Below are 24,140 nucleotides of genomic sequence, written 5' to 3'. Positions count from 1 at the left end.
TTATGTGAAGGTCATTGTCATTGTTTTGGGGTCACTTATTCTGAGCTTGAATGCTGGGTTTGTTTTTGTGAGTAACCTGCATAATTATGTGGCAAGACCTTTTATCAAACCAGATATTATCTTAAGTGATGCCCTGATTCATTTTGTTAACTGCAGGTAATTAAATGGAAATCATTTTGATTTTGCAGCTTCAGATGGAGAAATTGCCATCTCGTAAAGCAATAACAGAAATGATTAACTGGATGAACAATGTGGAACATCAAACTGCAGATGAAGACTCTGAGCATTCACTGAGTTCTGCATCTCAAGTTAAAAATCTTCTTCACAAGTACAAGGTAATTATACAAAAAAGCCAGAAGCCTTTTCATTAAATAAAGAAGGCAAGTCAGTTGGAAGGGAAATACTGAACAAAGAGGCATGGAGGATATTATTTAGAAAAACTAATTCTAAGGGTGGGGAATGGGATGGTGGATGATTCTAGAGAGAGGAGTTAGTATACTTGCTCTTATTCTGCCCAGTTTCCTTTGGTAGCGCCCATCACCACAGGACAGAATCCAAGCTTTTAACTGGCTCTGGCTCTTCATTTCCCCACATAAACCCTGGACTCTGCCTGAACCAAATCCTTTGCGGTCCCTCCACCGCCCCTGGCGCTCTCTTGCTCGTGCTTTTGCTTTTGTACGTGCTGTACCTTTGGCCTGGAATTCCAGTGTCCTGCTTTTAGCTGTAGGAATCTTCTTAGTCATCCTTCAAGAGTCAGTTCAAGTATCTTCTCATTTGGAAATCTACCCTGACTCTCCCAGCCAGATCGGTTTACTTTCCAGGATTAGGTGTCTCCATGGTGCTATCAATAGTTCGTGTCACCCGGTATTATAATTATTTTCTTACTTGCCTATCTCCCCACCTTGACTTAGCTTCTTGAGAGCAGGGACTCCTCCTTTACCTCCCTGAAACAGCACACCTAGCCCAACACCTGGCATCCAATAGGTGTTAAGTAAATGTTCTTTGGATAAGAGAATACGTAAGGAAAAGTTGATATCCTTCTACAAATAGATAGGGATGTGGCCTTCTCCACGATATTTGATTTCAAGTAGATTTAACTAACATTTAACAAGCCACGCACAAACACTTATTGTGTGCCAGGCAAGGTGTTCGCCACTAGGAACACAAAGATGAATGAAGACTCCGGTCATTGCTTTCCAAGACCTCATAGGCTAATGGATGTAGCCTCTGGTAGGCAGAAGATGAATGGCTTAATCACAAAGCATGGTATTAGCAAGGATTTCCTTTTTATATCCTATCCCATCCTAACTTCAGTGAGTAGTACAATCTGTAGAGGGCCTATGTGTATTTTTCTCACAGGCCCTAGTAACCTAGCACATAGTTTTACCCTTGGGTGTCTGCTATGGAGGTGCTGGAACTTGCCAGAATAAACCCAACAAGTATCAGCCTTAACAGAAACATGCGTGGCCCTGGGAGGGTTTAGGATTGCTCTAGAACTTAAAGTCATCCAAACGGGGAGGCCTAGACGGTCCGCAGAGGAAGAGAAGCTGCCTAAACTGGCAGAGCTCCTTAAAGGTGTCCTGGGTTTTCTGGGAGAGTCTTAACTTCAGACTTCCCATCCTGTCATTTCCATGAGCCCACAGGATGGCTCTGAATTCCAGTGGAGCTCTCGGGAAGCCTCTCAAAGGAATCCTTTGTCAGACTCCGGGTCTTGATTTTGGTTCCTATGATGCAACTACCATACATGGTACCATCTTTGACTTTTCAGTCTGTTTGAAAGCGGTGAGTCTCTCTGTTCCCAGGAATGTGTAATTCCCCTAAAGACTCTCCACTCAAATAAAGCAGATGCGTGGTGGGGTTGGGGGAGGGTAGAACATAGCTCCAGACAGGTGCCTCTTGATTACTGGGTGGGAGCCTGGCGCCCCCTACAGTGCACCAAAGGAAAGGTCCAGTTCATCTGCTTCAATTCAGGCTTTGGTGGTTTAATTTTGTTTTCTTTGTTCATTTTAGGAGTTTAGAATGGAAATGGACTATAAACAATGGATAGTTGACTTTGTTAACCAGTCAGTACTTCAGTTAAGCACCTGTGATGTGGAAAGTAAGCGCTATGAGAGAACAGAGTTTGCAGAGCATCTCGGAGAGATGAACCGCCAATGGCACCGGGTCCATGGAACACTGAATGGAAAGGTGAGCTCATGGTCACAGCTTGATGTATGATTTAGCCTTTGCAAAATACCACTTTCTGAAAAATTTTAAAAGACATTTGTGGGACCTCCCTGTTGGTCCAGTGGTTAAGACTCCACACTCCACTGCAGGGGGCATGGGTTCAATCCCTGGTCGGGGAACTAATATCCTGCATGCTGCATGGAGTGGCCAAAAAAAATTAATTAAAAAAACCAAAAAGACATTTGTCTGGTTTACTTACAGTTAAACCTAGTAATCATCTCAATTCTAGCCCCTTTTAAATCCTGTCCTCCATTGGTGCATGTAAGAGTTGGAAATAGTTTTTATATTTCTTTGCGATTTCTTAGTAGGAAATTGACTTAGGCAAGTGAAGAGGAGAAATGTTATTTAAGAAGATGTCGAGTATTACATGAGGCTACTAAATGGTCAGAAGTTTCGACATTTTCTGTGAAAGTAGATGTTAAAAAGCAGCAAAGCTATTTCAGCTTTAGAAAGATTATAAAAAGGGAGAAAAATGTATATGGCTTCTTGGTAGATTTTCATTCCATGACCGAAAAGATTAAGCACACTTATTCTTGGGAAAATATTTAATATTTATATACAATAGTGAAAATCGGTTGATTTCTTTATTGTGTGGAGAATGCATACAAATAGATTCATACAATTAAGATTTGATGGACAAAGAACATGAGCAGATAATTCACAAAAGAGAAAATTATAATTGGCAAATAAATATGGAAAGGTTACCACTTTAATTGTCAGACATTTGAAATAAACATTAATAACATTATACACTTACTAAATTAGAAAAACTTAAGATAAAGATAAAAGCCCAAGGCTTTCACATTCAAACATTGCAGATAATGGCTTACATACCCTTTTGGAAAGCATTCAGAAAATTTCAAGAACCATAATCATCATCTTATCTCTTAACCCAGCAGTCCACTCCTTTTACATTTATTTTAAGTAGACAGTCCTTCAAAAAGGAAAAGATATGTGCACCAAGTGTTCAATTCAACATTATTTATTCGGGTGAAAAATGTAGACTGCCTGAATTTCCAACTCAAGAGAAATAATTAATCAAATTATATGGTGTCCATTTGATGAAATACTGGACAGCAAGTCATGACATAGAAAGCACCTATGGCGTATGAAAAGAAGTATAAAACATTATATATACTATGATTGTAACCTAATAAACATTGTAAGCATTAAAAATGAGAAGAATCACAGACATTTAAAAAATATTACTTTATTAAATTGATGCATTATTTGTGATATTCTTTATATTGACAGTTTTTAAGTGAGTCCAATGAAGAGAGTCTGGGGAAAAAAAATTTCTTAAGCTTTACATATATCAATAGATGATGCAATGAAAAAATATTGAGTGTTAGCAACATGATTTTGTTTTGTACAGATATTGTGGAACTCCAGAACAGCCAGCTTTCTTATCAGGTTAGCTTTCATGTCAAATGTTAGATTTTTTTTAAAAAGGTGAAAATAATTCATATTTCCTGACTTATGAATCTTTATTCCGAAAGTTGTTGGGAAATCTTGTGCAAAACGTTAGAAATCTGAGAAGAAACAAAATTATCCTATTAAAAATAACATAACACGACATTTACATTTTAAACATGTGGTTTAAAATAAGAAAGTTTTATTTTCTTATTCATAACTGGTAGATACAACAATTAGAACAACTTTTGGAAAGTATCACTGAGAATGAAAACAAAATACAGATTCTGAACAACTGGATGGAGGCACAAGGGGAGAGACTGAACACTTTACAAAAACCTGAAAGTGTGGTCTCGGTGCAGAAGACACTCCTGGATTGTCAGGTGAGAAGACACACAGCACCTGTCCAGTGTGGCTTGGTCAGACTGTTAGTTACCACGCCTGCCCCAGGGAGCAGGGCAAGCTGCTGTAGTTTCTGAGGGTTCTCCTCAAAGCCCCCAGCTACTTAACTTTCTTCTATAAAATAGATGTGTCCATGTGTTTTACAGAACTGCAAAATGCTGTTTTTAAATGATAAACAGAAGTATTTTCATGGTTATGGTAGTTCTTAAGAGATTTGAATGCTACTCCTAAGAAAAAAATGTCGGGAGTTCCCTGGCAGTCCAGTGGTTAGGATTCAGTGCTTTCACTGCTATGGCGTGGGTTCAGTCCCTGGTTGGGGAACTAGGATCTCACAAGCCGCACGGTGCAGACAAAAAAAAAGTTCCACGGGAATTTTGATTTTGATGTTTTCCAGTTTTTGTGTTTTTATTAACTTCTCCAGTATTTACAAAATTACTCTGAAGCCTCCATGAGTTTTAGTATTTCTTTCTGTTTCTTCAGAGGAAAATGGTTTTATTTTACCTACTGTGTAATGTGTTCTCAAAGGACTACTTTTCCCTCAGAACCACTGTCTAAATCCCATTTGGGTAGAGCAGGTTGGCTGTGCCCTTTTTTCGTTCAGTCATCATTTGCCAGGTCACTTGGTCTTTGAGGTGCCCTTACCCAAACGTGCGTTTACTCCTCCCTCCCCACCGCCCTGATTGTGTCACTCCTGTTGAGAGCAGTTCCACTGTCCCAGAGCTGTAGACGGCACAGGTTACGTGGGTTCTGCACCGCCTACAGAAAGGCATGGAGCTTCTCACTGTTGGGGCTGGAAAGTCGGCTCAGACCCCTGTTCTACTTAGAAGGTTACAGAATGATACTGGATATAGTATATGGGCAGCAACACCTCCATAAGAGATCTTTTCAGATGGTCGTATCCTGTTTCTAACTACCCACTAGCCATTTCCATTTTAGAGTGTTTACAGCCACCTCCTGACTGGAAGCTCAGTGCTCTAGCACCCCCAGCCGGCCGCCCTGCTTTCACCTGAGTGCTAAGTTACTCAGGCCTGGGATGTCGTCACTATTTTCCAGATGGGAAAATGCAGATTTGGCAGTTTGATGACTTAACGCTTGGTCCAACAGCCAGTACAGGGCAGACGTGGAATGGAAACTATATCTCCTAGACTCTTTCTACTATACCATGATGATAAGGACTTCCTACCTAGACTCTTCTAAAATCTAGAGCCATGTAATAATGGAAAGTATTGTAAAACCTCATATTGTAATATTGTAAATTCATATTACAAAATTTCACTGTAAAAATTGAATTGAGAGTGTGATATGATTAAAATGTCTTCTGTGTAATGTTATTAAATTATATACTCTATTGGCATTATTACTTGAAAAGTGCAGACTCCTACCTCTTACCCCTTATTAATTGTTTTGTAATATTGTGCATATGAAAACCTTTTCCTCTTGCCCTTCCAGGATATAGAAAATCAACTTGCAGTTAAATCCAAAGCATTGGATGAATTGAGACAAAGTTACCTGACTTCAGAGAGTGGGACAATGCCATTGCTGGAAGATACAGCATCTAGAATTGATGAGTTATTTCAAAAGAAAAACAGTGTTATCAACCAGGTACTAGAATTCATTTACAGCGTACTATTTCTCTCCACGTATCCTTCTTTTACCTTATTTCTTGTTTGATAATGGACACTCGCTCCATACCAAAAACTGAAAAGTTGCTGTGAAAACTACTGAAGTGAAGTAGAGAAAAACATTTCAGATCTCTCTTATTTTTTTCCTTCACTGGATACTCAGAGGCAAAGTCACCAAATTCCCACATCCTTGGCAAGCTAGAAGTCCACCTGGTTATCTTTGTTTTGTCTAATGTACTCAAACACACAAAAATGTCTCCACCCCCAACCCCAAACCCAGCAGAGCATCTGGCGTTGTTTCTTGGCCAGATATACAGGAGCAGTTATGAAGAAGCAGCTCAGATTCCCCACACCCAGGGAGATGCCTCAGGGAGGGCGTGATCCTATCGCATGTAGCCTCTATTAAGCTAGAAGCATGGTCAGCCTAGGGAAAACTCCAGAGGTGGCGAGAAACAGCATGTGGCGAGGAGAAAGCATAGAAGACTGTGGAAGACATCTGGTAATTGTATGAAAGGCATGTCAAAGTCTGCATTTACCCCTTCTGGGAGGAAGAACACCAAAAGACAAAGGGCAGGCATCCTCAGACACTGCAACTTTGACATTTCCCCACAAATGGAGGGAGAAATTGTAAATACTAACCTATTATAGGTGTGTCCATGTTTCCCAGAGAGTCTTTATTGTGGATTATTTGTCATCTACTAAAATCTACATTCAACCATTTGTTCCAAGGGAGAACTGGGAATAACCCATGTAAATGAAATCCATAGGTGACCCTCAGCCTCATTCTTCCCCCAGGACTCAGGCAGAAAAGTAGGGGTGAGCTTAACATATATATCTGTGTGAGTCATTTGTTAACATATCTTTTGTGAGGCACTGTGCTCACTGCCAAGGGTGCAATGATAAGAAAATAAATGGTTCTTACCCTCAAGATGCTCACAGGCTGCAGGAGGATAGCTGCAATAAAAAGACAGACAGTAACAAGTGTTGACAAGGATGTGGAGACATTAAAACCCTCCTACACTGCTGAGAATGTGTGTGTATAGGTTTTTTTGTGAACATATGCTTTCAGTTCTCTTGGGCATATACCTAAGAGTAGAATTAGTGGGTCATATGGTAACTCTATACAGTATTTAACTTCTTGAGGGACTGCCAAACTTTTCTACAGAAGCTGCACCACTTTGCACTTCCATCAGCAGTGTATGAGCGTTCCCATTTTTCCATAGTCTCACCGGTACTAGTTATTATCCAACTTTGATTATAGCCATCCTGGTGGATGTGAAGGGGTATCTCATGGTTTTGATTTCTATTTCTCTAATGACTGTGGATGTTGAGTGTCTTTTCATATGCTTATTGGCCATTTGTATATATTCTTTAGAGAGATGGCTGTTCAATCCTTTGTCCATTTTTGAGTTTGGTTGTCTTTTTATTGTTGAGATATAAGTGTTCTTTACATAATATATAAAGATTTATATACTTGTATATTCTTGATTGTGTCAGAGGTCATTTAAATGCTTCAATTTTCAACCTTTCATAATTACCAAAACACATTAAAGAATAAAATATGGCCACCATTGCATTTCCTCCTACTTTGCACTTGCCCATCATTTTGGCCAAGCATGATGCTCTCCAAGTTTTGCTTGCTCTCCAGTAGTAACCAGACTTAAGTGCCAGGTAACACAGGTTAACACTTCACATTTATGATGCTTTACAGTTTTCAGAGCATTTTCACAGACACTATTTTCTTTATGTTTTCATTTATTATATCTGTTTTGTGGAGGAAGAAATAGACTCAAGGATTAAATAACTTGCCCAAGGTCAGAAAGCTAATAGGGTGTCCCTGAAATGTATATTCTGAGATTCTGTTTCCTCAATCAGTGTTTTTTCCCTGGGCTGTCCCTCTGTAGGCTGAACTCTCTGTGCTGGGGGCTCTGGTCTCAGGGCTCTTTTCCATTCAGGTACTCTAAAACGTACCTTCTTTGATATTTCTTGTTCATTGACCCACCCTTCTCACCTTCAGTGAATCACTGAAGCTCCACTCTCAAATTAAAATGCCAAAATTGGATACGGTGGTAGAGTCCTTAGGAGGGGGAAACAAAAAAGATGAGAGAGCCTCTTGTTGATGATTTCCTAAATATGTTTCTACTTTTTGTATAGGTCAGTGAGCTCAAGACCTCCATGCAGTCTGTTTTACAGGAGTGGAAGACTTATGATCAACTCTATGATGAAGTGAATATGATGACGATCCGATTCTGGTACTGCATGGAACACAGCAAACCTGTGGTTTTATCATTAGAGGCCTTGAGGTGCCAGGTGCAGAACCTTCAGGTATATTAACCAGATCTTGGCACAATGCATTATTGGCAGAAAATCTCCAATGGAAGGAAGCACAGAAATGAACACAATTACTATTATGTTCTCCACAGAGAAACACGAAACAGTATTTTAAACAGCAGCATCAAAAGTATAACTTGAAATTTCAAAATGAATGACATGAACCAAATGAGTGAAACTTGGTACAAGTATACTGTGAATTTTTCTTCATCTTTCATGTCCATATTATTTCACAATTTAAAGGTTTGGGTTTGGGGTGTTTTTTTTTTTTTTAAGTATGCTATTTCAAGTGCTAGCCCCATGAAAGAATGCCTTCTCAGTTTTCTTCTTCACATTTCTGGTAATTTATCCCTGTCCTATTAAAGTTTGAGTGTTAGCATTATTGTGGTATAGCGGCAAGTGTTGACCAGCTGCTGCCTTCTTTGGACGAGGCCAGGCTGTTTTGCAACTGACATTCCTGCTCTGTCCTCCTAGACTCTTCAAGATGAAGCTGAGAGCAGTGAAGGGAGTTGGAAGAAACTCCAGGAGGTTATTGGAAAACTCAAAGATTACTGCCCCTCAGTTGCTGAAATAATTCAAGAGAAATGCCAAAATACTCACACAAGGTACACTTTAAGATGCAATTTGAATGATAGAGCAGATATTTTTATCTTAATGACGTGTGACAAATGAAGGGACGTAGGCTGGGTAAAGCCTTCTTAATCATCTGAGATAACTGGTTTCATACTATTCTGGTCTCTCCTGCTTGGAAGGATCTTGTTCACGTAAGATTTGACGTTGTGAAGGCTATTACTTGCCTTGTACAAGTGTTTGGTATAATCAATCTAGAAATGTCCTAAGTACAGCCCCAGTGTAGCCACGTTCAGTGGGCTAAATGCCCAATACGATCCTCAAGGGCACCAAAACCAACAGGCAGAAACAGGCTAAGGGGTGGCCAGATGGGCAGTCTGTCTCACTGGAAACATTATAAGGTGGAAGTAAGGGGATGTTAGAATACATCTCAGGAGATATTTGTGAGGTTGGGAGGAATTCTTTGATGAACTACTTATGATAGAAAACTCCTTCTAAGGAGTGTGGCCCTGGTTGATTGTGAGTGTGGCCCTGTTGATTTATATAGCTGGATGGGATATGAAAGTTGGCCCAAAGCTGATTTGTTCCAGACAGTGGTGAAGAGATTAAGCTACCCTCAGTGGCCTTCTCCACCCTTCCTTCCTGCAGATTCAACCTCTCCTATAAACCAATTTTGAATATATGTTGAACAAGGGACACCACATTTATGTACCCTGCAGTGGTGTCCTCAGCCCTAGATCCAGTCCTTAGTGGAAGAGGGGGAGGAGGGAGGGTAAAGATAAACACAGACACGTATCTAATTTCACATACAGTAATGGGGGCCTCCCTCAAAACATATGGTGGTTCAGGTTGCTATTAAAGGGATTCAGTTGTCACCAGTGCACATACACATTCAGTTGTTGGCACAAGAATATATCAGAAGGCATATTGAAAACGACTGAAGAAAATAGCACCAAAATGCCAACAGTAGATATCTCTAGATTAATGAGATGTCAGTTGTCTTTTTTTCACTTTCTCTTTATAGACAGGTAGGTAGGTAGGTAGGTAGATGGGTAGACAATCTCAATATAGGTATGGATAGATTTAAACACACATGTTTTGTGGGGGGTTGTGAGCATATGTTGTATTTATAATTGGGGAAAATCTTATTTAAAAACCGGTGGTTCTGAGAAGATTTGTGAAATACAAAGAAGTAAAGCAATTATGCCATTTGTCACCTTTTTCGCCCAGTCAGCGGGGTTGAGGATATTGTGAAACAAGCATTCTCATGTGTTTTGGGTGAGAATGTAAATATTATAATGCTTTCAGAAAGCAGTTTGAACATATACCCATAACCTTAAAAATATTTACATATTTATATTCTTTGACCCAATAATTCTCTAAGAAGTCTAATTTAAGACCAATATCTTGAAATACAGAAAAAATCCTTTGGACAACGTTTATCTGAGCATTATTTTTGCAAGCAAAAATTGAAAATTATCCCAATATCCATACTAAGCTGGAATTTGGTAATTAAACAAAAAAAGACCATTTATAGACCATTATGTACAGCCATTTAAACTTAGGCTTACTTATTTTTTATTAATGGGAAAATTTTTTTTTTCCCATGGGAAAAATTTTTTAAGTTAAATGGGAAAGAAAGGCAAGATATTACAGTCCACAGTATGGAATAAAAACAAAAATTTTTAATTTCTGCTTTTTTCAATTTTAATAGAATGAAAAATGTATTACAGAAAATAACTTCTTATTTTTCTTATTATTACGATTTTTAGTTTTTGTAGCAGTTTAACAGTGCATATAAATGAGAATCCAAAAAACAAATCATACAACCAATGAATGTGCCAGCACCACAAAATTAGCTGATTTTCATGGATGCAAAAAGACTTTTAATATTTGCAGTTGTTCATAACTTGGTGGTATCTACTCTAAAAGCGAGGTCTCTAACTGGGTTTCATCAACAGCTCTAGTTAAGTTCGCCTGGACTCCAGAGTTGATTTTTAGCCTGGCCCTCCCCCACCATGGAGACCAGCTATGTAAATCTGGGGCCTGGGTACTCTGCTGCTGCCTTCTCTCATAGATTGTGTGCTAGCATCCTTTGAGGGCTACGCAGTTTTCTCTTCTCATGTGACTAAGATCAGTTTTACCAAGTGAGTAACTTTCTGATGCAAATTGGCCTAAGTAGAAAGAGAATACACAGGAATTAACTTTTCTCTAAAGAACAAATGAAATATTATCAAGTACCAGGTAAGATCTGCCATTTTCTTCTCTCAATCCACAAAGAAATTAGTCCTACACCATCCCGTATTTCTACAAAACATTAAAACATTAGCAAATTTAGAACATCATAGGAAATAAATACCCTTTGCTGAGAAGTAGGAAAATATATTGTTTTTTATTTCTACTTTTATATAAGGAACATGTTGCTTTTGTAATTAGAAAATAAATTTGACATAAACACAATTTAAATAAGGCCTACTTAAAGACCCCCTCTATAAAATAAGAGGCCCTCCCATGTGGAGGAAGTTTCATCAGGCAAACAGTTCAGTACTTTCTTCACCTTTGCCTAAGAGACATTCATCATACAATAGGTGTTTCCTGCCAGTCACAAATTTTGCGGGTTTTGTTGAGAATTATAAAGTCAATGAAGTATCCTAATTTGGAATTCTGTTTATATATTAATGATGGCATTAATTTCGAAAAGACATGAACACGTCGTCTTAATTTATCTGCTCTTAACTTATGGGTAGAGTGTGGGCGCTGTGCTTTTGCTGCAGAGGAAAGGATGGATGGGGTTCCTGTTGTTCATGTTGCCCTGACAGGTGGACGCAGGTAAACCAAGACATTGCAGACCAGTTGCAGAGGGCCCAGAGCCCGCTACAGCTCTGGAAGGCATATAACAGTGCTCACGCTGAAGCTGCAGCAAGACTGGAGCAGCAGGAAGCAAAGTACCAACAGCTCGCAAACATCAACACATCTGGAAACAACCTGGCAGAGATCCTGCCCCCAGCCCTGCGGGACGTAAAGGTAGGCGTTAAGCCCATTGGGAAAACCAAGGCCAAGACAGCCTGACAGACAGGGCCATGACCCAGGGACTAGACAGACCACAGGGAGGGAGGAGTGGGTCAGGACAGGTGTGTGAGCAGACCGTGTAGGACACAGGCAAGACAGGGACGTGTGGGGTTGGGAGAGCCAGGTGGTAGCTCAGAGGTGAGGGCCACACAGCAGGTAGCTGGGTCAGGGGCACCTGACACCACCTCCTTCCAAATCTCCCCTTTCACTCTAGCAGGAACATCTCTAAAGCCAAAGCTTCATACAAAGTCTCCAATAAAAGCAGAAATATATCAGCTGAATGTGGTCATCTAAGAATAGTAGATGTTGAATCTCTTGATTTAGAAATAATCATGAATAATTATCTAAATAATCTGAATAATTATCTAATCTAAATGAGTAATCATTTAGATTCACCACCATGTTAATAAGGCTTTTCTGTGGATATAATGATTTTTAGACTATTATTTAAGAGTTGTGTACTTTCCTCTGTGGTTTTATTCTATTATGTTAATGAATGCCTAGAAAGCAAATACTTTCTAGTTTTAAACTAGGTGACCAGGTACATTTTGTATCTTTTAATACTATAGGTCAAATAAAGAAGTATTAACCAATTAAATTAGAGACAAGAATCCAACAGATATGAACCATATTTCTGAACAACTTGTATCTAATCTGTTGGCATTTGAAAAACAACAAAAACAGAAATTTCACACAGTTGCAATATTTCTGGAGCAGCCCTAAAATCGTCTTGGTCAATGAAATTCTATACTCTCTGCAAATGGATCCATTTATGTCACAAAGTGTCAGACAGAGGACGGGGTTGGATTGATTCTTAAAATGCATTGAAGCAGATCCTTAAAGTGTTCACTGACTAGAAATATAAAACATAAGACTGTACCCAAGTCATCTCCAGTTTCTGTAAACTAGAAGCCCCAACTCTATTTATCCATGGTTACTTTTAGCTCTGAACTGACAAATTTCAGAACAGCACCAGTGATATCATATAAAGAAGGCTTAGCTTTTTTATCTCTTTAAAATAAACAGTAACAAAAAGCCACACTCACTATTTCAGGGCAGAAATTCTCCTAGATGTTGATGGAGTGGCATGAGTTGGGGATTTTTGTTGGGAAAGGAGGAGGAAATGTTTTGCGATCACTTTTTTCTTCTCCAGGAGCTGCAGCATGATGTGCAGAAGACAAAAGAAGCCTTTCTCCAAGATTCCACTCTCCTGGATCGACTCCCACAGCCTGCAGAGCCCAACACCCACGTGCTCCTCTCTGGTCAAATGCACTCCCTCCAGAGGGCTTCCTACTTGGAAAAGATGCTGCTTATGAAAACAAATGAATTTAAGGTCCATCTTAGTTTTCTATTCAACTTGAAGTCTTGGACATTTGCACACTCCCTTCAATTCCTTATATCTTGCGAAGTGATAGTTATTAGTGCTTTGTGGGCTGCACCTTAGGGAAACCACAGAATAAAGATGCCCGAAACATATCTACCTTTTGACATGATTCTTCAGTCATGTGATTCTTCAATCACATGGGCAATGGGCAGATCTTAAGCATACATTTCTTCTTTATTGAACATGTTAAAGTGATATATTTCATGCACTGTTCAGATCTCATAGTTATTTGAATTTCCAAGTTGGGTAATTGAGTCATAGAGTAGCTGCTTAAAGCACGACCATTTGTTATGTATTTTATTCACTTTTTGAAAAGCCTTTAGTGCATGAATTATCAAAAAGCTGAATGGAAGGCCATGGGGCTCCAGTATCACACAGCGGGGAAAAAATATTTAGCTAGCAGGATTCCTCTAGGTGCCCCTGTCAAGCAACTGATCTTTCCATCCCTGTGAAGGCTTCATACTTTGCCAAAGGCACAAAGTGCGTATCAGGAGTGTTCTGAATTCAAGATAATGAACTGCTTAGGGCTGAAAACAGCTTGGACTTTTATCACAAGGCTGCACTTGATTCTGTTATAGATGCACATGAAAATTGTTTCTAATGAAAACTTCTCTTGTTCTAGTTTGTTCTATCACAGTTCAAGGATTTTGGGGACCAGTTGGACTCTTTAAAAAGTCTCATTACGCATGAAGAAGAGAATTTGGATAAACTCTACCAGCAAGAAAAAGAAGGAAATCCTGACTTATTCCTGGTATTGCCAATATTTGTCATTCCTAAGGGGTCAGGTTCACCATAGAATAAAAAATAAGTGAATTACTGTCATCTATGTGCATCTTAACTCTTGAGCACAGTCATTGATATGCCATTCATTCTTGACCTGTTTTCCCTAAGATCTAGAAAAGTATGACAACATAGGGATCTTTTTTTTTACACTTTTTGTTTTGCTTTTTTATTTTTTTAATATTTATTTATTTATTTATTTATTTTATTCATTTGGCTGTGGCAGGTCTTAGTTGTGGCATGCAGGATTTTTAGTTGCAGCACGCGGGCTCTTAGTTGTGGCATGCAGGGTTTAGTTCCCTGACCAGTGATCGAACCCAGGGCCCCTGCATTGGGAGCACGGAGTCTTAACCACTGGACCACCAGGGAAGTCCCATACACTTTAAATATATACAATTTATTTGTCGATTATTTCTCTTTTTCAATTTTTTAATGCTTATACATTTTAAAGGTTACTTTCCATTTACAGTTATTACAAAATATTGGCTATATTCCCCATGTTGTACAATACATCCTTGAGCCTATCTTATACCCAGTAGTTTGTACCTCCTACTACCCCTCTCCTGTATTGCCCCCCCCCCCCGACTGGTAACAACTAGTTTTTTCTCTTCATCTGTGAGTCTACTTCTTTTTCGTTATATTCACTAGTTTGTTGTATTTTTTAGATTCCACATATAAGTGATATCATATAGTATTTGTCTTTCTCTGTCTGACTTATTTCACTTAGCATGATGCCCTCCAAATCCATCCATATTGCTGCAAGTGGCAAAACTTTGTTCTTTTTTATGGCTGAGTAATATTCTGTTGTATATATGTACCACATCTTCTTTATCCATTCATCTGTCGATGGACACTTATGTTGCTTCCATATCTTGACAGTTGTAAATAATGCTGCTACGAACATTGGGTTGCATATATCTTTTCAAATTAGTGTTTTTGGTTGTTTTTGAATATATACCCAGGAGTGGAATTGCTGGGTCATGAGATCTATTTTAGTAATATGCCTCAGTAATTTTAGTAGACTTTTAAATCTTGAAGTCTTTACTAGTTAGCTTCAGTGAACTAAAATAATCTAGTAGCTGGCTATTGGGATGAATTGAATTTTTCTGGTTAGTTGAAGATCAAAAAGTAAAATGCCCTATTAAATTAATGGTATAATTTTTTCCTTCTTTATTACCTTAGTATGTTTAGTATAGTTAACATAGATGAATGGAAGAATGAAAGAATTCTGGATCTTGCACCCTCCTAAGGACCAATATTCATAACCTAGATTAAGAGTCAGCAAACTATGGCACATGGTCTAAATGCAGCCCCTCACCTGGTTTGTAAATAAAGTGTTACTGGCACAGGCATGCCCTTCCACCATTTACGTACTGTCTATGGGAGTTTTCATGCTACAAGGGCAGAGTTGAATATTTGCAACAGAGATCATATGGGTCATAAAAGGCTACAATATTTATGATCTCGCCCTTGACAGTAAAAGTTTGTTGACCCTGACCTAGACTATTGTGGCAGAGTTCTGTAGTGAGAACGTGGATATGGTGAAGGATGTTTGCTTAATATATCGTTGTCCTAGAGGCTGTCCCTGGAATATTGTCTTAAAGATAAAATTTTGGTGAGTTTGCTTTCCTGTGATTTCACCATAATATTGATGTGTAACTACCATGCTTTGCTAGGGTTATTTTAAGGATTGAATTTTCATTTACTTTGTAAATAAACTGCATGTTCTGTTGAAGGTCAAGTTGTTGGCAGACTAAATGGGACTTGAAGGTCCAGAATGGGTCCTTTAAAAAAGAAAGCTCATTTCCATCTTCTTCAAAGACAAAAATCTGAGATCACTTTCTATTTCCTGGGCTATTTCAGTTCTGGCCATGTGTGCAGCTTGTTCTAGAAAAAAGCAGGATTGAGAGATCTGGGTTCAGGTCCGATTCTGACACTAACTAGCTATTTGACTGTGGGCAAGTCGTTTACTTATTTAGGCCCCAGTTTTCCCTCTTCTTTGAGATAAGGAAGGTCTGTAGGATTTCTGAAGCCTTTTCATAATCCAGATATCTTATTGGCATCCAAAAATCTGGAACTTAATTTCTTTTTCACAGAATCATGTGCTGGCACTGACAGCCCAGTCACCTGATATTGAGCATTTGAATGAAGTAAGCCTCAAGCTCCCACTTAGTGACGTAGCTGTCAAGACATTACAAAATGTGAACCGGCAATGGATTCGGGCCACGGCGACAGCACTGGAACGCTGCAGGTCAGAACAGCCCAGCTCTCCCATTCTGTTTCAATTAAGGCAAAATTAACAGTTGAGCCCAGTAATGTCATTGTTATATGGCTCTGTTTTGTTTGTTTTTAAACCTTCGTAGTGAACTTCAGGGGATTGGATTGAATCAAAAGTTTCTTTATTGCTGTGAAAAGTGGGTCCAGCTTTTGGAGAAGATAGAAGAGATGCTCAAGGTGAACATTGCTGACAGCCTCCCTGCTCTCCTGGAACAGCAGAAAACGTATGAGGTAAATAAACCTGTGCTCTCTGCCACCTTGGACCCCTCAGCCTGGGGCAGGACTCAGGGGAAGAGAGATTAAATAAAATAAAATACAGAGAGTACCTATCAATCCTCAACCCCTAAACACAGAATATATGTCTTTGAGCAAATTCAGTTGTTGGTTGATCATTTGTAAAGTTCTCACACATTTCGTAAATTTCAAAATTTTGTTTTGCTGCTGTATTTTATTAATGACAGAACTCCCAGATTTTCTACAGTAGGTGGAAGCTTCTAGCACAACGTTGCTTTTGCATAATGCGAACACGGTACCACTTTACCAAGAGCATGTTAAAATACTTCAAGTCATCTTTACATTTTCACTGAATAGTTTTGTAAAGTATTGAAGCGCCCGGTATAACTATAATTGTAGCATTAATAATTTCACAGAGGAGTTTCCCCATGCTGATGCTAACGTGTATTTGAGAGTGCTCCTGGTGGTTATAGGCAGACCCTGCATTTCCAAAACGTGCATGATTAGTGCGTTGTAACTTTTTAGTGTAACTGATTTAAGTCTGCATTGTTACATTAAGATCATCCACTGAAAATGAAATCTGTCCAGGCAAAGCTGGGTGACTTTGATAAGTTACTGAACATCTTAGTTTCCTCCTCTTCAAATGAGTCTGATAGTATTTACTTAAGTCGTAAGGTTGAGGAATAAGTGAGACAATGCATGTTTTACTCAGTGCCTAACAAGTAGAAAAAGCCCAATAATGGGCCTTAGGTGTAGTTATTATTAGACCTATTTGCTTCTAATTATATTCATAGGTACTGTTGTGATGATTAAGCATTTTTTGCAGTTAGCCTCAAATCTTTTGAAAATTAATCACCTCACATATCCTCTGTGAGCTTAGATTTTATTAGGAAATTCACAAAAACAATTCCCGTATTTTAATTCATATACAGATGTTAGAAGCTGAAGTTTCTATAAACCAGACAATTGCTGACTCTTACGTCACCCAGTGCTTACAACTCCTGGACACAGCAGAAATAGAGAAGAGGTAAGCTCTTTGGGACTCGCAATGGTTGTGGGCACGTGGAAGGCAATGCAGCCTGGTGGGCCTTCCACCATGTGAATCTTGACTACATCAGTGCCTGCGACCACGTCATTGGTAGATCACCATGGGGCCGGTCTTCTGACTTTATATTAGGATGGAGTCTTGCTTCATGGCCATAAAAACATCAGGGGCCCTTTTCCCCATGGTAGATGGGTGGGCTTAGCAGACCAGATGCTTTGCAAGCACCCATCCACCTAGTACCATTATCTAAGTTTTTACCCCAAAGGATTTTTCTAAATTGTGTTTTCCTCTCTGCCTTCAGCCTCATGATGTTTTGCTATTTAAAAAATAAATTTCAAAGTGCAGCTGTTCCCAGTAGATAGCTATGTCACAGTTGTGAAAGAAGAGACTTCTTTCTATGCTGTGTACATGAGGTTGGGGTCTCCGGGGAGTTCCGGTCAGGCTGAGCAGAGCCCCTTAGGCAGCCTGGTGACAGTAACTGTACCTGCTTGCATAGCTGCTGAAATTGCCAACAGAGCCCGAGGGGGCCTGGCCTTAAATGACCTCTCCAAATGTCTCCATAGGCATTATTTTCCTCCCCATCATCACCCATATACCTCTGAATCCTCTTTCAACATAACTAAGAAATATAAAACCCATTTTTCCTAGCTCTGAAGTAATAAAATCCAAGCCAATTTCAGGATGATGAACTAGTTTTGATCTGATCAGTACAGCAAAGCATGACTTTTCCCATAATAAATAAAAGGCCTTATTTATCATGTGAAGGACATTGTCTATCTGGGAAATAAATAGTTGAGTGGTTGCAGAAAGCATGTCCTTTATTGCTGAAATTATGTAGCATACAACCCTCAAGTAATCGATAACATTACAAGGGACCTACCTGTTCATCTGTTTCCCATTGATCCCATGTTTAGTTTTCCATAAAGCACTTGGCATAATCTGTGTTAAAACAGCTTAAGGGGCTTCCCTGGTGGCGCAGTGGTTGAGAGTCCGCCTGTCGATGCAGGGGACACGGGTTCATGCCCCGGTCCGGGAAGATCCCACATGCTGCGGAGCGTCTAGGCCCGTGAGCCATGGCCACTGAGCCTGCGCGTCCGGAGCCTGTGCTCCGCAACGGGAGAGGCCACAACAGTGAGAGGCCCGCGTACCGCAAAAACAAAACAAAACAAAACAAAACAGCTTAAGTTTGTTTAAGGCAGTGGTTGTCACGCATGCCAGGAAAATACTAGGCCATGTGCAATTATCTTGTGATAAACACCTTTCACCAACCCACACACTGCCCCTGCCCCAGCCCCAAGTTCCCCATCATGTTTACATTGAATGGTGCTCAGATTTAAAGAAGTGTTTTTCCATGTAAATTGTGCACATAAATAGCAAATCTAAGTTCCTATTACATGTTGATGGTTATTTTTTCTACATGTTGAGGTCAGAATTCTCTAACCATCTATTTTTCCCAAGACCGGAATTTGTTTGGAAGTTCACGAGGCTGAAGGAGAGGTGGCAGAGTGCTGCCCAGGGCGTTCGGCAGAGGAAGAGTGACATCGATGAGCTGGTGAGGCAGTGGCAGTACTTCACCACCTCCGAGGGGGACTTGCTCCGCCTGCTCGCCTACACCAGCCGCCTTCTGTCTGCAGTGAAGAGCCAGGACTGCCACAGCCTCCACCAAACAAGAAGTCTGATCCATGAGCTGAAGGTAGGACATGCGCAGCAGCAGTGTGGGAACTGCAGGGTGCTCTTGATTTGGAAGATGGTCGTTCGCCTCAGGTTTTGCGTTTTCTGTGACTTTCAAGTGTGCTTTCTGCGATGGGGAGGCCAGCTGGTCATGGGGACCCTACTCAGCCTTAGCCTTGTGGGGTCAGAAACCCAATCTTATCCATTCATCCAGAAATAGTGAAGCTCTCTTGGGCTGTGGGAGTAGAGACGGACTGGAGATGGGTAGGTAGAGTGGGGAAGTTTGGGGCGACAGACATTTAAAGCACTGACTAATGTATAAATGACTACCACAAAGTAGTAATTTACAGTGGGATTCCTGATTCCTCTTGGAGGGTGAATTCATTTAGGCAACAACGTTTCCAATCAGAAAGTTGCTTGATGAGCACAGGACTAGAATAATTAGTTGGCAGTTCCCAGGGCATGTTGCACTGAGCTATCGAACCACACTTCACTGTAGAGGGACAGCTAAACAAAACAGCACCCTTCTGAAATCCTTTGCTTGCCTCATTCATTTATCTAGGCTTCACATATTAACTGAGCATCTGGTCTTTGCTGGTCAATGTTCTAAGTGCTGGGTATATGGTGTGGACCAAGAGGAGACCTCTGCTCCCGTGGGGGCAATCAGACAAATCAGTAAACCAACAAGAAAATACTAATTTGTCTGACTGGTAGGGGAGATCAGACAAATCAAAAACTAAAGGAAATATCAGATTGCAACATGGCATATGTAGGTCATTAAAACAGGGCCGGTGATGGAGAGGCTGGGTGACTGCTTTAGACTGGGTCATCTCTGGGGAGGCAACATTTAAACTGGAACCTGAATAACAAGAAGAAGCCAGCTGTGCAAAGATCTGGGGGGAGAGCCTTCAGACAGAGGGAAGAGTTTTCCTGAGTCCCCAAGATGGGAACAAGTTTAGCAAAGCAGAGGAAGAAAGAAGGCTCGTGTGACGAGTGTAGCCAGTGAGACAGCAGTGATGGAAAATGGACTCGATAGGCAGTCAGGGAGGAGCATTCTGGGGGAGGTGAGGTAGCGGGATGACCGTCTGGATAATTGGAAGCCACTGAAGTTGGAAGAGGAAGCAGCTCGATACGATTTGTATTTTTTAAATGTCCTCTGGCTGCTCTGAGGAAGGTGGTTTGGGGGTCAGTGGGGGTCTGAGAAGAAGCAGGAATGCCAGCGTACTACTTCTTTATTGCCGCATCACAACAAACATTTCTTATTCTCTCTCACAGTTCTGGAGGTTGTCAGGGCAGTTAGGTGGCTCTTGCAGGGGGCTCTCAGGCAGTTCCGGTCAGATGACGGCTGAGGCTGGACCCCTCTGAAGGCTTCCTCACTTTCATGTCTAGTACTTGAGCTGGAAAGACTCAGACAGCCAGGAACTGGAGCAGCTGGGGCTCCTTGGGCTTTGTTCCCTGTGGGCTCTCCACTTGGAGGCTTTCGGTAGCCAGACTCCTTACATGGCAGCTCATGGCTTCAAAGGTGCATGTCCCAAGAAAGATAGATCCAGAGAGAAGCTGTATTGCCTTTTTAGACCTGGCCTCAGACGTCAGCCACTTCCACCATCCTCTATTAATCAAGGCCATCACGCATGCCCACGTGGGTTCAAGAGAAGGGAGGAGAGGGAAGGTTCTAGAAGAGCATGTGGGGCTGGTAATAGTGTGGCCATTTTGTGAAAAATACAGCCTGCCATAGCTCGTTAGGCTATTTCTTTTTTTTTTTTTTTTTCTTCGGTACATGGGCCTCTCACTGTTGTGGCCTCTCCCGTCGCAGAGCACAGGCTCCGGACGCACAGGCTCAGCGGCCATGGCTCACGGGCCCAGCCGCTCCGCGGCATGTGGGATCTTCCCGGAATGGGGTGCGGACCCGTGTCCCCTGCATCGGCAGGCAGACTCCCAACCACTGCGCCACCAGGGAAGCCCTCATTAGGCTATTGCAATGGTCTTGGGTAGTTTTTAGGATGGATAAGACAAGGGTGATCACAGTGAAGATAAAAAGACTATGTTTGTAGGTGGGGTTTACAAGACTTGCTTATGGTTTGGATGTGGCAGGTAAATAAAAATCTAAATCCAGATGACTCTAGGTTTGGGGTTGAGCATCTTGGTGAATAATGTGCTGTTGACCAAGTCAGGGGAGACTGGACGAGAACCAGGTCTTTTGATGACTTCAGTTTGAAATGGCTAACAGACATCTATCACAGTGGCTGTGTTGAGCAGTACTGCATATTAGAAGGACAAGTGTGGAGGGGCAGTGTGTTCCTTGAATTGCAGTTTTTCTTGTGTGTGTTTCTCCTTTGCATTTGGGTTATCCTGAGTATTCTCAGAAATATCTTTATAAATCAATGCTCTGTTGATTTTTTTTTTAAACATCAGCTTCCATTTTGGAAAATGCCCATATTATGTCTCCCTTGAGAAATTTGAAAATAAAGGAAATCATATATACAACAGAAATAAAAGCTATTTAATTTTTTCTCCTGAAACCAAATACTTTTGGAAATATAAAGTTTTTACTTCATTTTTGTATTATAAATACCTAGTTTCAGTCCCTTTTAAAGAAAAGCCTATGTGATCTCCAAATGGCATTTTTTAAAGCTATTGCTTTAGTATAAACACTGATGTGTATATTTATGTGCTTAAGTGTCTGTTTTTGTATTTTTATCTTTTTTATTTGTTCTCTCCTTTTAAATTTGTTTAGCATAGTGTGCACATTCCAGCCTTGTGGGTTAGGAGCAGCCTGACTCTTTATACCATAATGGTAATGGGTATTTGCTCTTAATATCGGATCTAATACTCCAGTCATTTTCTTAATACTCTTGGATTCATTTATCTTGTAGGCTTTTATTCTGTGAAGTGTATTTTTTTTTTTTTTTTTTTTTTTTTTTTTTTGCAGTATGCGGCCTCTCACTGTTGTGGCCTCTCCCGTTGCGGAGAACAGGCTCCAGACGCGCAGGCTCAGTGGCCATGGCTTACGGGCCCAGTTGCTCTGCGGTATGTGGGATCTTCCCGGACCGGGGCATGAACCCATGTCCCCTGCATCGGCAGGCGGACTCTCAACCACTGCGCCACCAGGGAAGCCCGAAGTGTATTTTTAATTTCTCTATACTTCTAATCATTATACTAAAATCTTATCTCTTACCAACCCTTGGAAATTATTTTAAGAACACATCATTTGGGGCTTCCCTGGTGGCGCAGTGGTTGAGAGTCTGCCTGCTGATGCAGGGGACACAGGTTTGTGCCCTGGTCCGGGAAGATCCCACATGCCATGGAGCAGCTGGGCCCATGAGCCATGGCCGCTGAGCCTGCACGTCCGGAGCCTGTGCTCCTCAACGGGAGAGGCCACAACAGTGAGAGGCCCGCGTACCGAAAAAAAAAAAAAAAAAGAACACATCATTTGGTAGTATGCTGTCTACTCAATAAAAATATTAGCCTTTGATGTGAATGAGTGTGTATGTATGTGTGTATGTGTTCTAACCAGATTTTTCTAATTTATATCTAGTTTAACATTTAAGAGAAGCTCTGAAGGAAGTACACACAAATGCAGGCAGAGAGTCACATTTTGATCACATCAGAGGCTTAAGCAAATTACTTTTTTTTTTTTTTTTTTTAAGAATAAAGAAATTCATTTCCAGAGGTGGCAGACAACCTATGCACTAACCTTGGAAGCTGGGGGCAAGTTACTGAACACAACTCACCTAGAAACTAAAGAGTCAATTGAGAAGAGAATCAGTCAACTTCAGGACAACTGGAAGGACACAAAACTCCAACTAGGAGAGATGATTAAACAGTTCCAGAGCACTGCAGAGGTAAACTCACCATTTACTTTTCTGTTCATGATATTCAAATGCAGTATATAGAATTTTTGTTTGCTGTATGAAGATGGGAATAATTTTAGGAAATCACAATATTATGGGTTTTCCAAGGGACATTGAGTCCTACTAATCCACAAATCATGGTAGTTACTTAATGTAAAATAATAATATAACACTGGAAAAGCTCAATGTTAATATCTAAATACTTGAGGTACTATTTTATATTTACCTTTATGAAACAGGAAACTAATTCATGTTCAATGGAAGTTCAGTACCCAAAGCTAACATTCCACATGTGGTCTGCCTTTGGGTATGGTATATGAAAATAAACACAGTGATACTTCATCTTTCTGCTGTCTTCAAAGAATACACTTTTCCATATAACTGAATTTCCCAATAATTTATGATTATACCTTTAAGAACCAAAATGCTTTCTATTGAGTGATTATTAGGAAAATCATTAATATTTTATTATGCTAAAATATCCCAAGTTGTTCTCAAGGACTCTGAGCTGCTTTGAACCTAGCCCCTGCACTGCTATGCTTTTTGAGTTCTTATGTGGTTTTTATTGTTTGTCTTTCTTTCTATTTAATTTAAGCTATTTTTACTTTTTTTTTTTTTTTTTTTTTTTTGCGCTACACGGGCCTCTCACTGTTGCGGCCTCTCCCGTTGCGGAGCACAGGCTCCAGACGCGCAGGCTCAGCGGCCATGGCTCACGGGCCCAGCCGCTCCGCAGCATGTGGAATCTTCCCGGACCGGGGCACGAACCCGTGTCCCCTGCATCGGCAGGTGGACTCTCAACCACTGCGCCATCAGGGAAGCCCTATTTTTACTTTTTATTTCTCTGAGTATACTTACTCCTTGTAGCCCACTCTTTAATCTGTTGTGTGGGTACCAAAACAAGATAACCAAGCTTGTCAGAGATGTTTTTCTGAATACAGAATAAATATGTGCTGAGTTAGGGCCTGAACATCTCTCCTGTGAATAAAGTATCTGAATTTTATTTGGCATATACACTGTGAAATTCATTAACTTGCAAACATTTGTTGAGCACCTGCCGTGTTTGCAAAGCAAGGTGGTAAATGCAAATAAAGGTTTGGTGGAAGAGATAAGGACTCATAGTTTTGTTTTGTTTCTCCCTTCACTTTCTCCTTGGTTATGTTCCAGAGAGTTTATGTTGTGAGATAAGTGGCCTCCCTTTAAGTGAGGTGTTAGCGTACAATTGGACCAACCCAAGAATATTTGTGTCAGTAGTACTGAGGAATAGA

The 24,140-nt window shown here is 40.4% G+C and overlaps 1 protein-coding gene across 14 annotated transcripts in view; it reads left to right on the top strand.

Moving 5' to 3' along the window:
* Window positions 1-24,140, top strand: part of SYNE2 (spectrin repeat containing nuclear envelope protein 2) — a 330,405-nt gene that overhangs the window by 254,151 nt on the left and 52,114 nt on the right. For all 14 annotated transcript variants that reach the window (XM_079912180.1, XM_079912173.1, XM_079912176.1 and 11 more), the window contains 14 exons: window positions 189-335; window positions 2,011-2,187; window positions 3,867-4,022; window positions 5,491-5,643; window positions 7,818-7,988; window positions 8,469-8,599; window positions 11,384-11,588; window positions 12,787-12,966; window positions 13,640-13,768; window positions 15,894-16,048; window positions 16,161-16,305; window positions 17,241-17,335; window positions 18,812-19,046; window positions 22,672-22,866. In XM_079912180.1, coding sequence (XP_079768306.1) covers window positions 189-335; window positions 2,011-2,187; window positions 3,867-4,022; window positions 5,491-5,643; window positions 7,818-7,988; window positions 8,469-8,599; window positions 11,384-11,588; window positions 12,787-12,966; window positions 13,640-13,768; window positions 15,894-16,048; window positions 16,161-16,305; window positions 17,241-17,335; window positions 18,812-19,046; window positions 22,672-22,866 — 2,274 coding nt within the window. The remainder of the gene's footprint in view (window positions 1-188; window positions 336-2,010; window positions 2,188-3,866; window positions 4,023-5,490; window positions 5,644-7,817; window positions 7,989-8,468; window positions 8,600-11,383; window positions 11,589-12,786; window positions 12,967-13,639; window positions 13,769-15,893; window positions 16,049-16,160; window positions 16,306-17,240; window positions 17,336-18,811; window positions 19,047-22,671; window positions 22,867-24,140) is intronic.

Source organism: Stenella coeruleoalba (genome assembly GCF_951394435.1).
Source record: "Stenella coeruleoalba genome assembly, chromosome: 2".
Classification (NCBI taxonomy): domain Eukaryota; kingdom Metazoa; phylum Chordata; class Mammalia; order Artiodactyla; family Delphinidae; genus Stenella; species Stenella coeruleoalba.
This window is presented reverse-complemented; position numbering and strand designations above follow the sequence as displayed.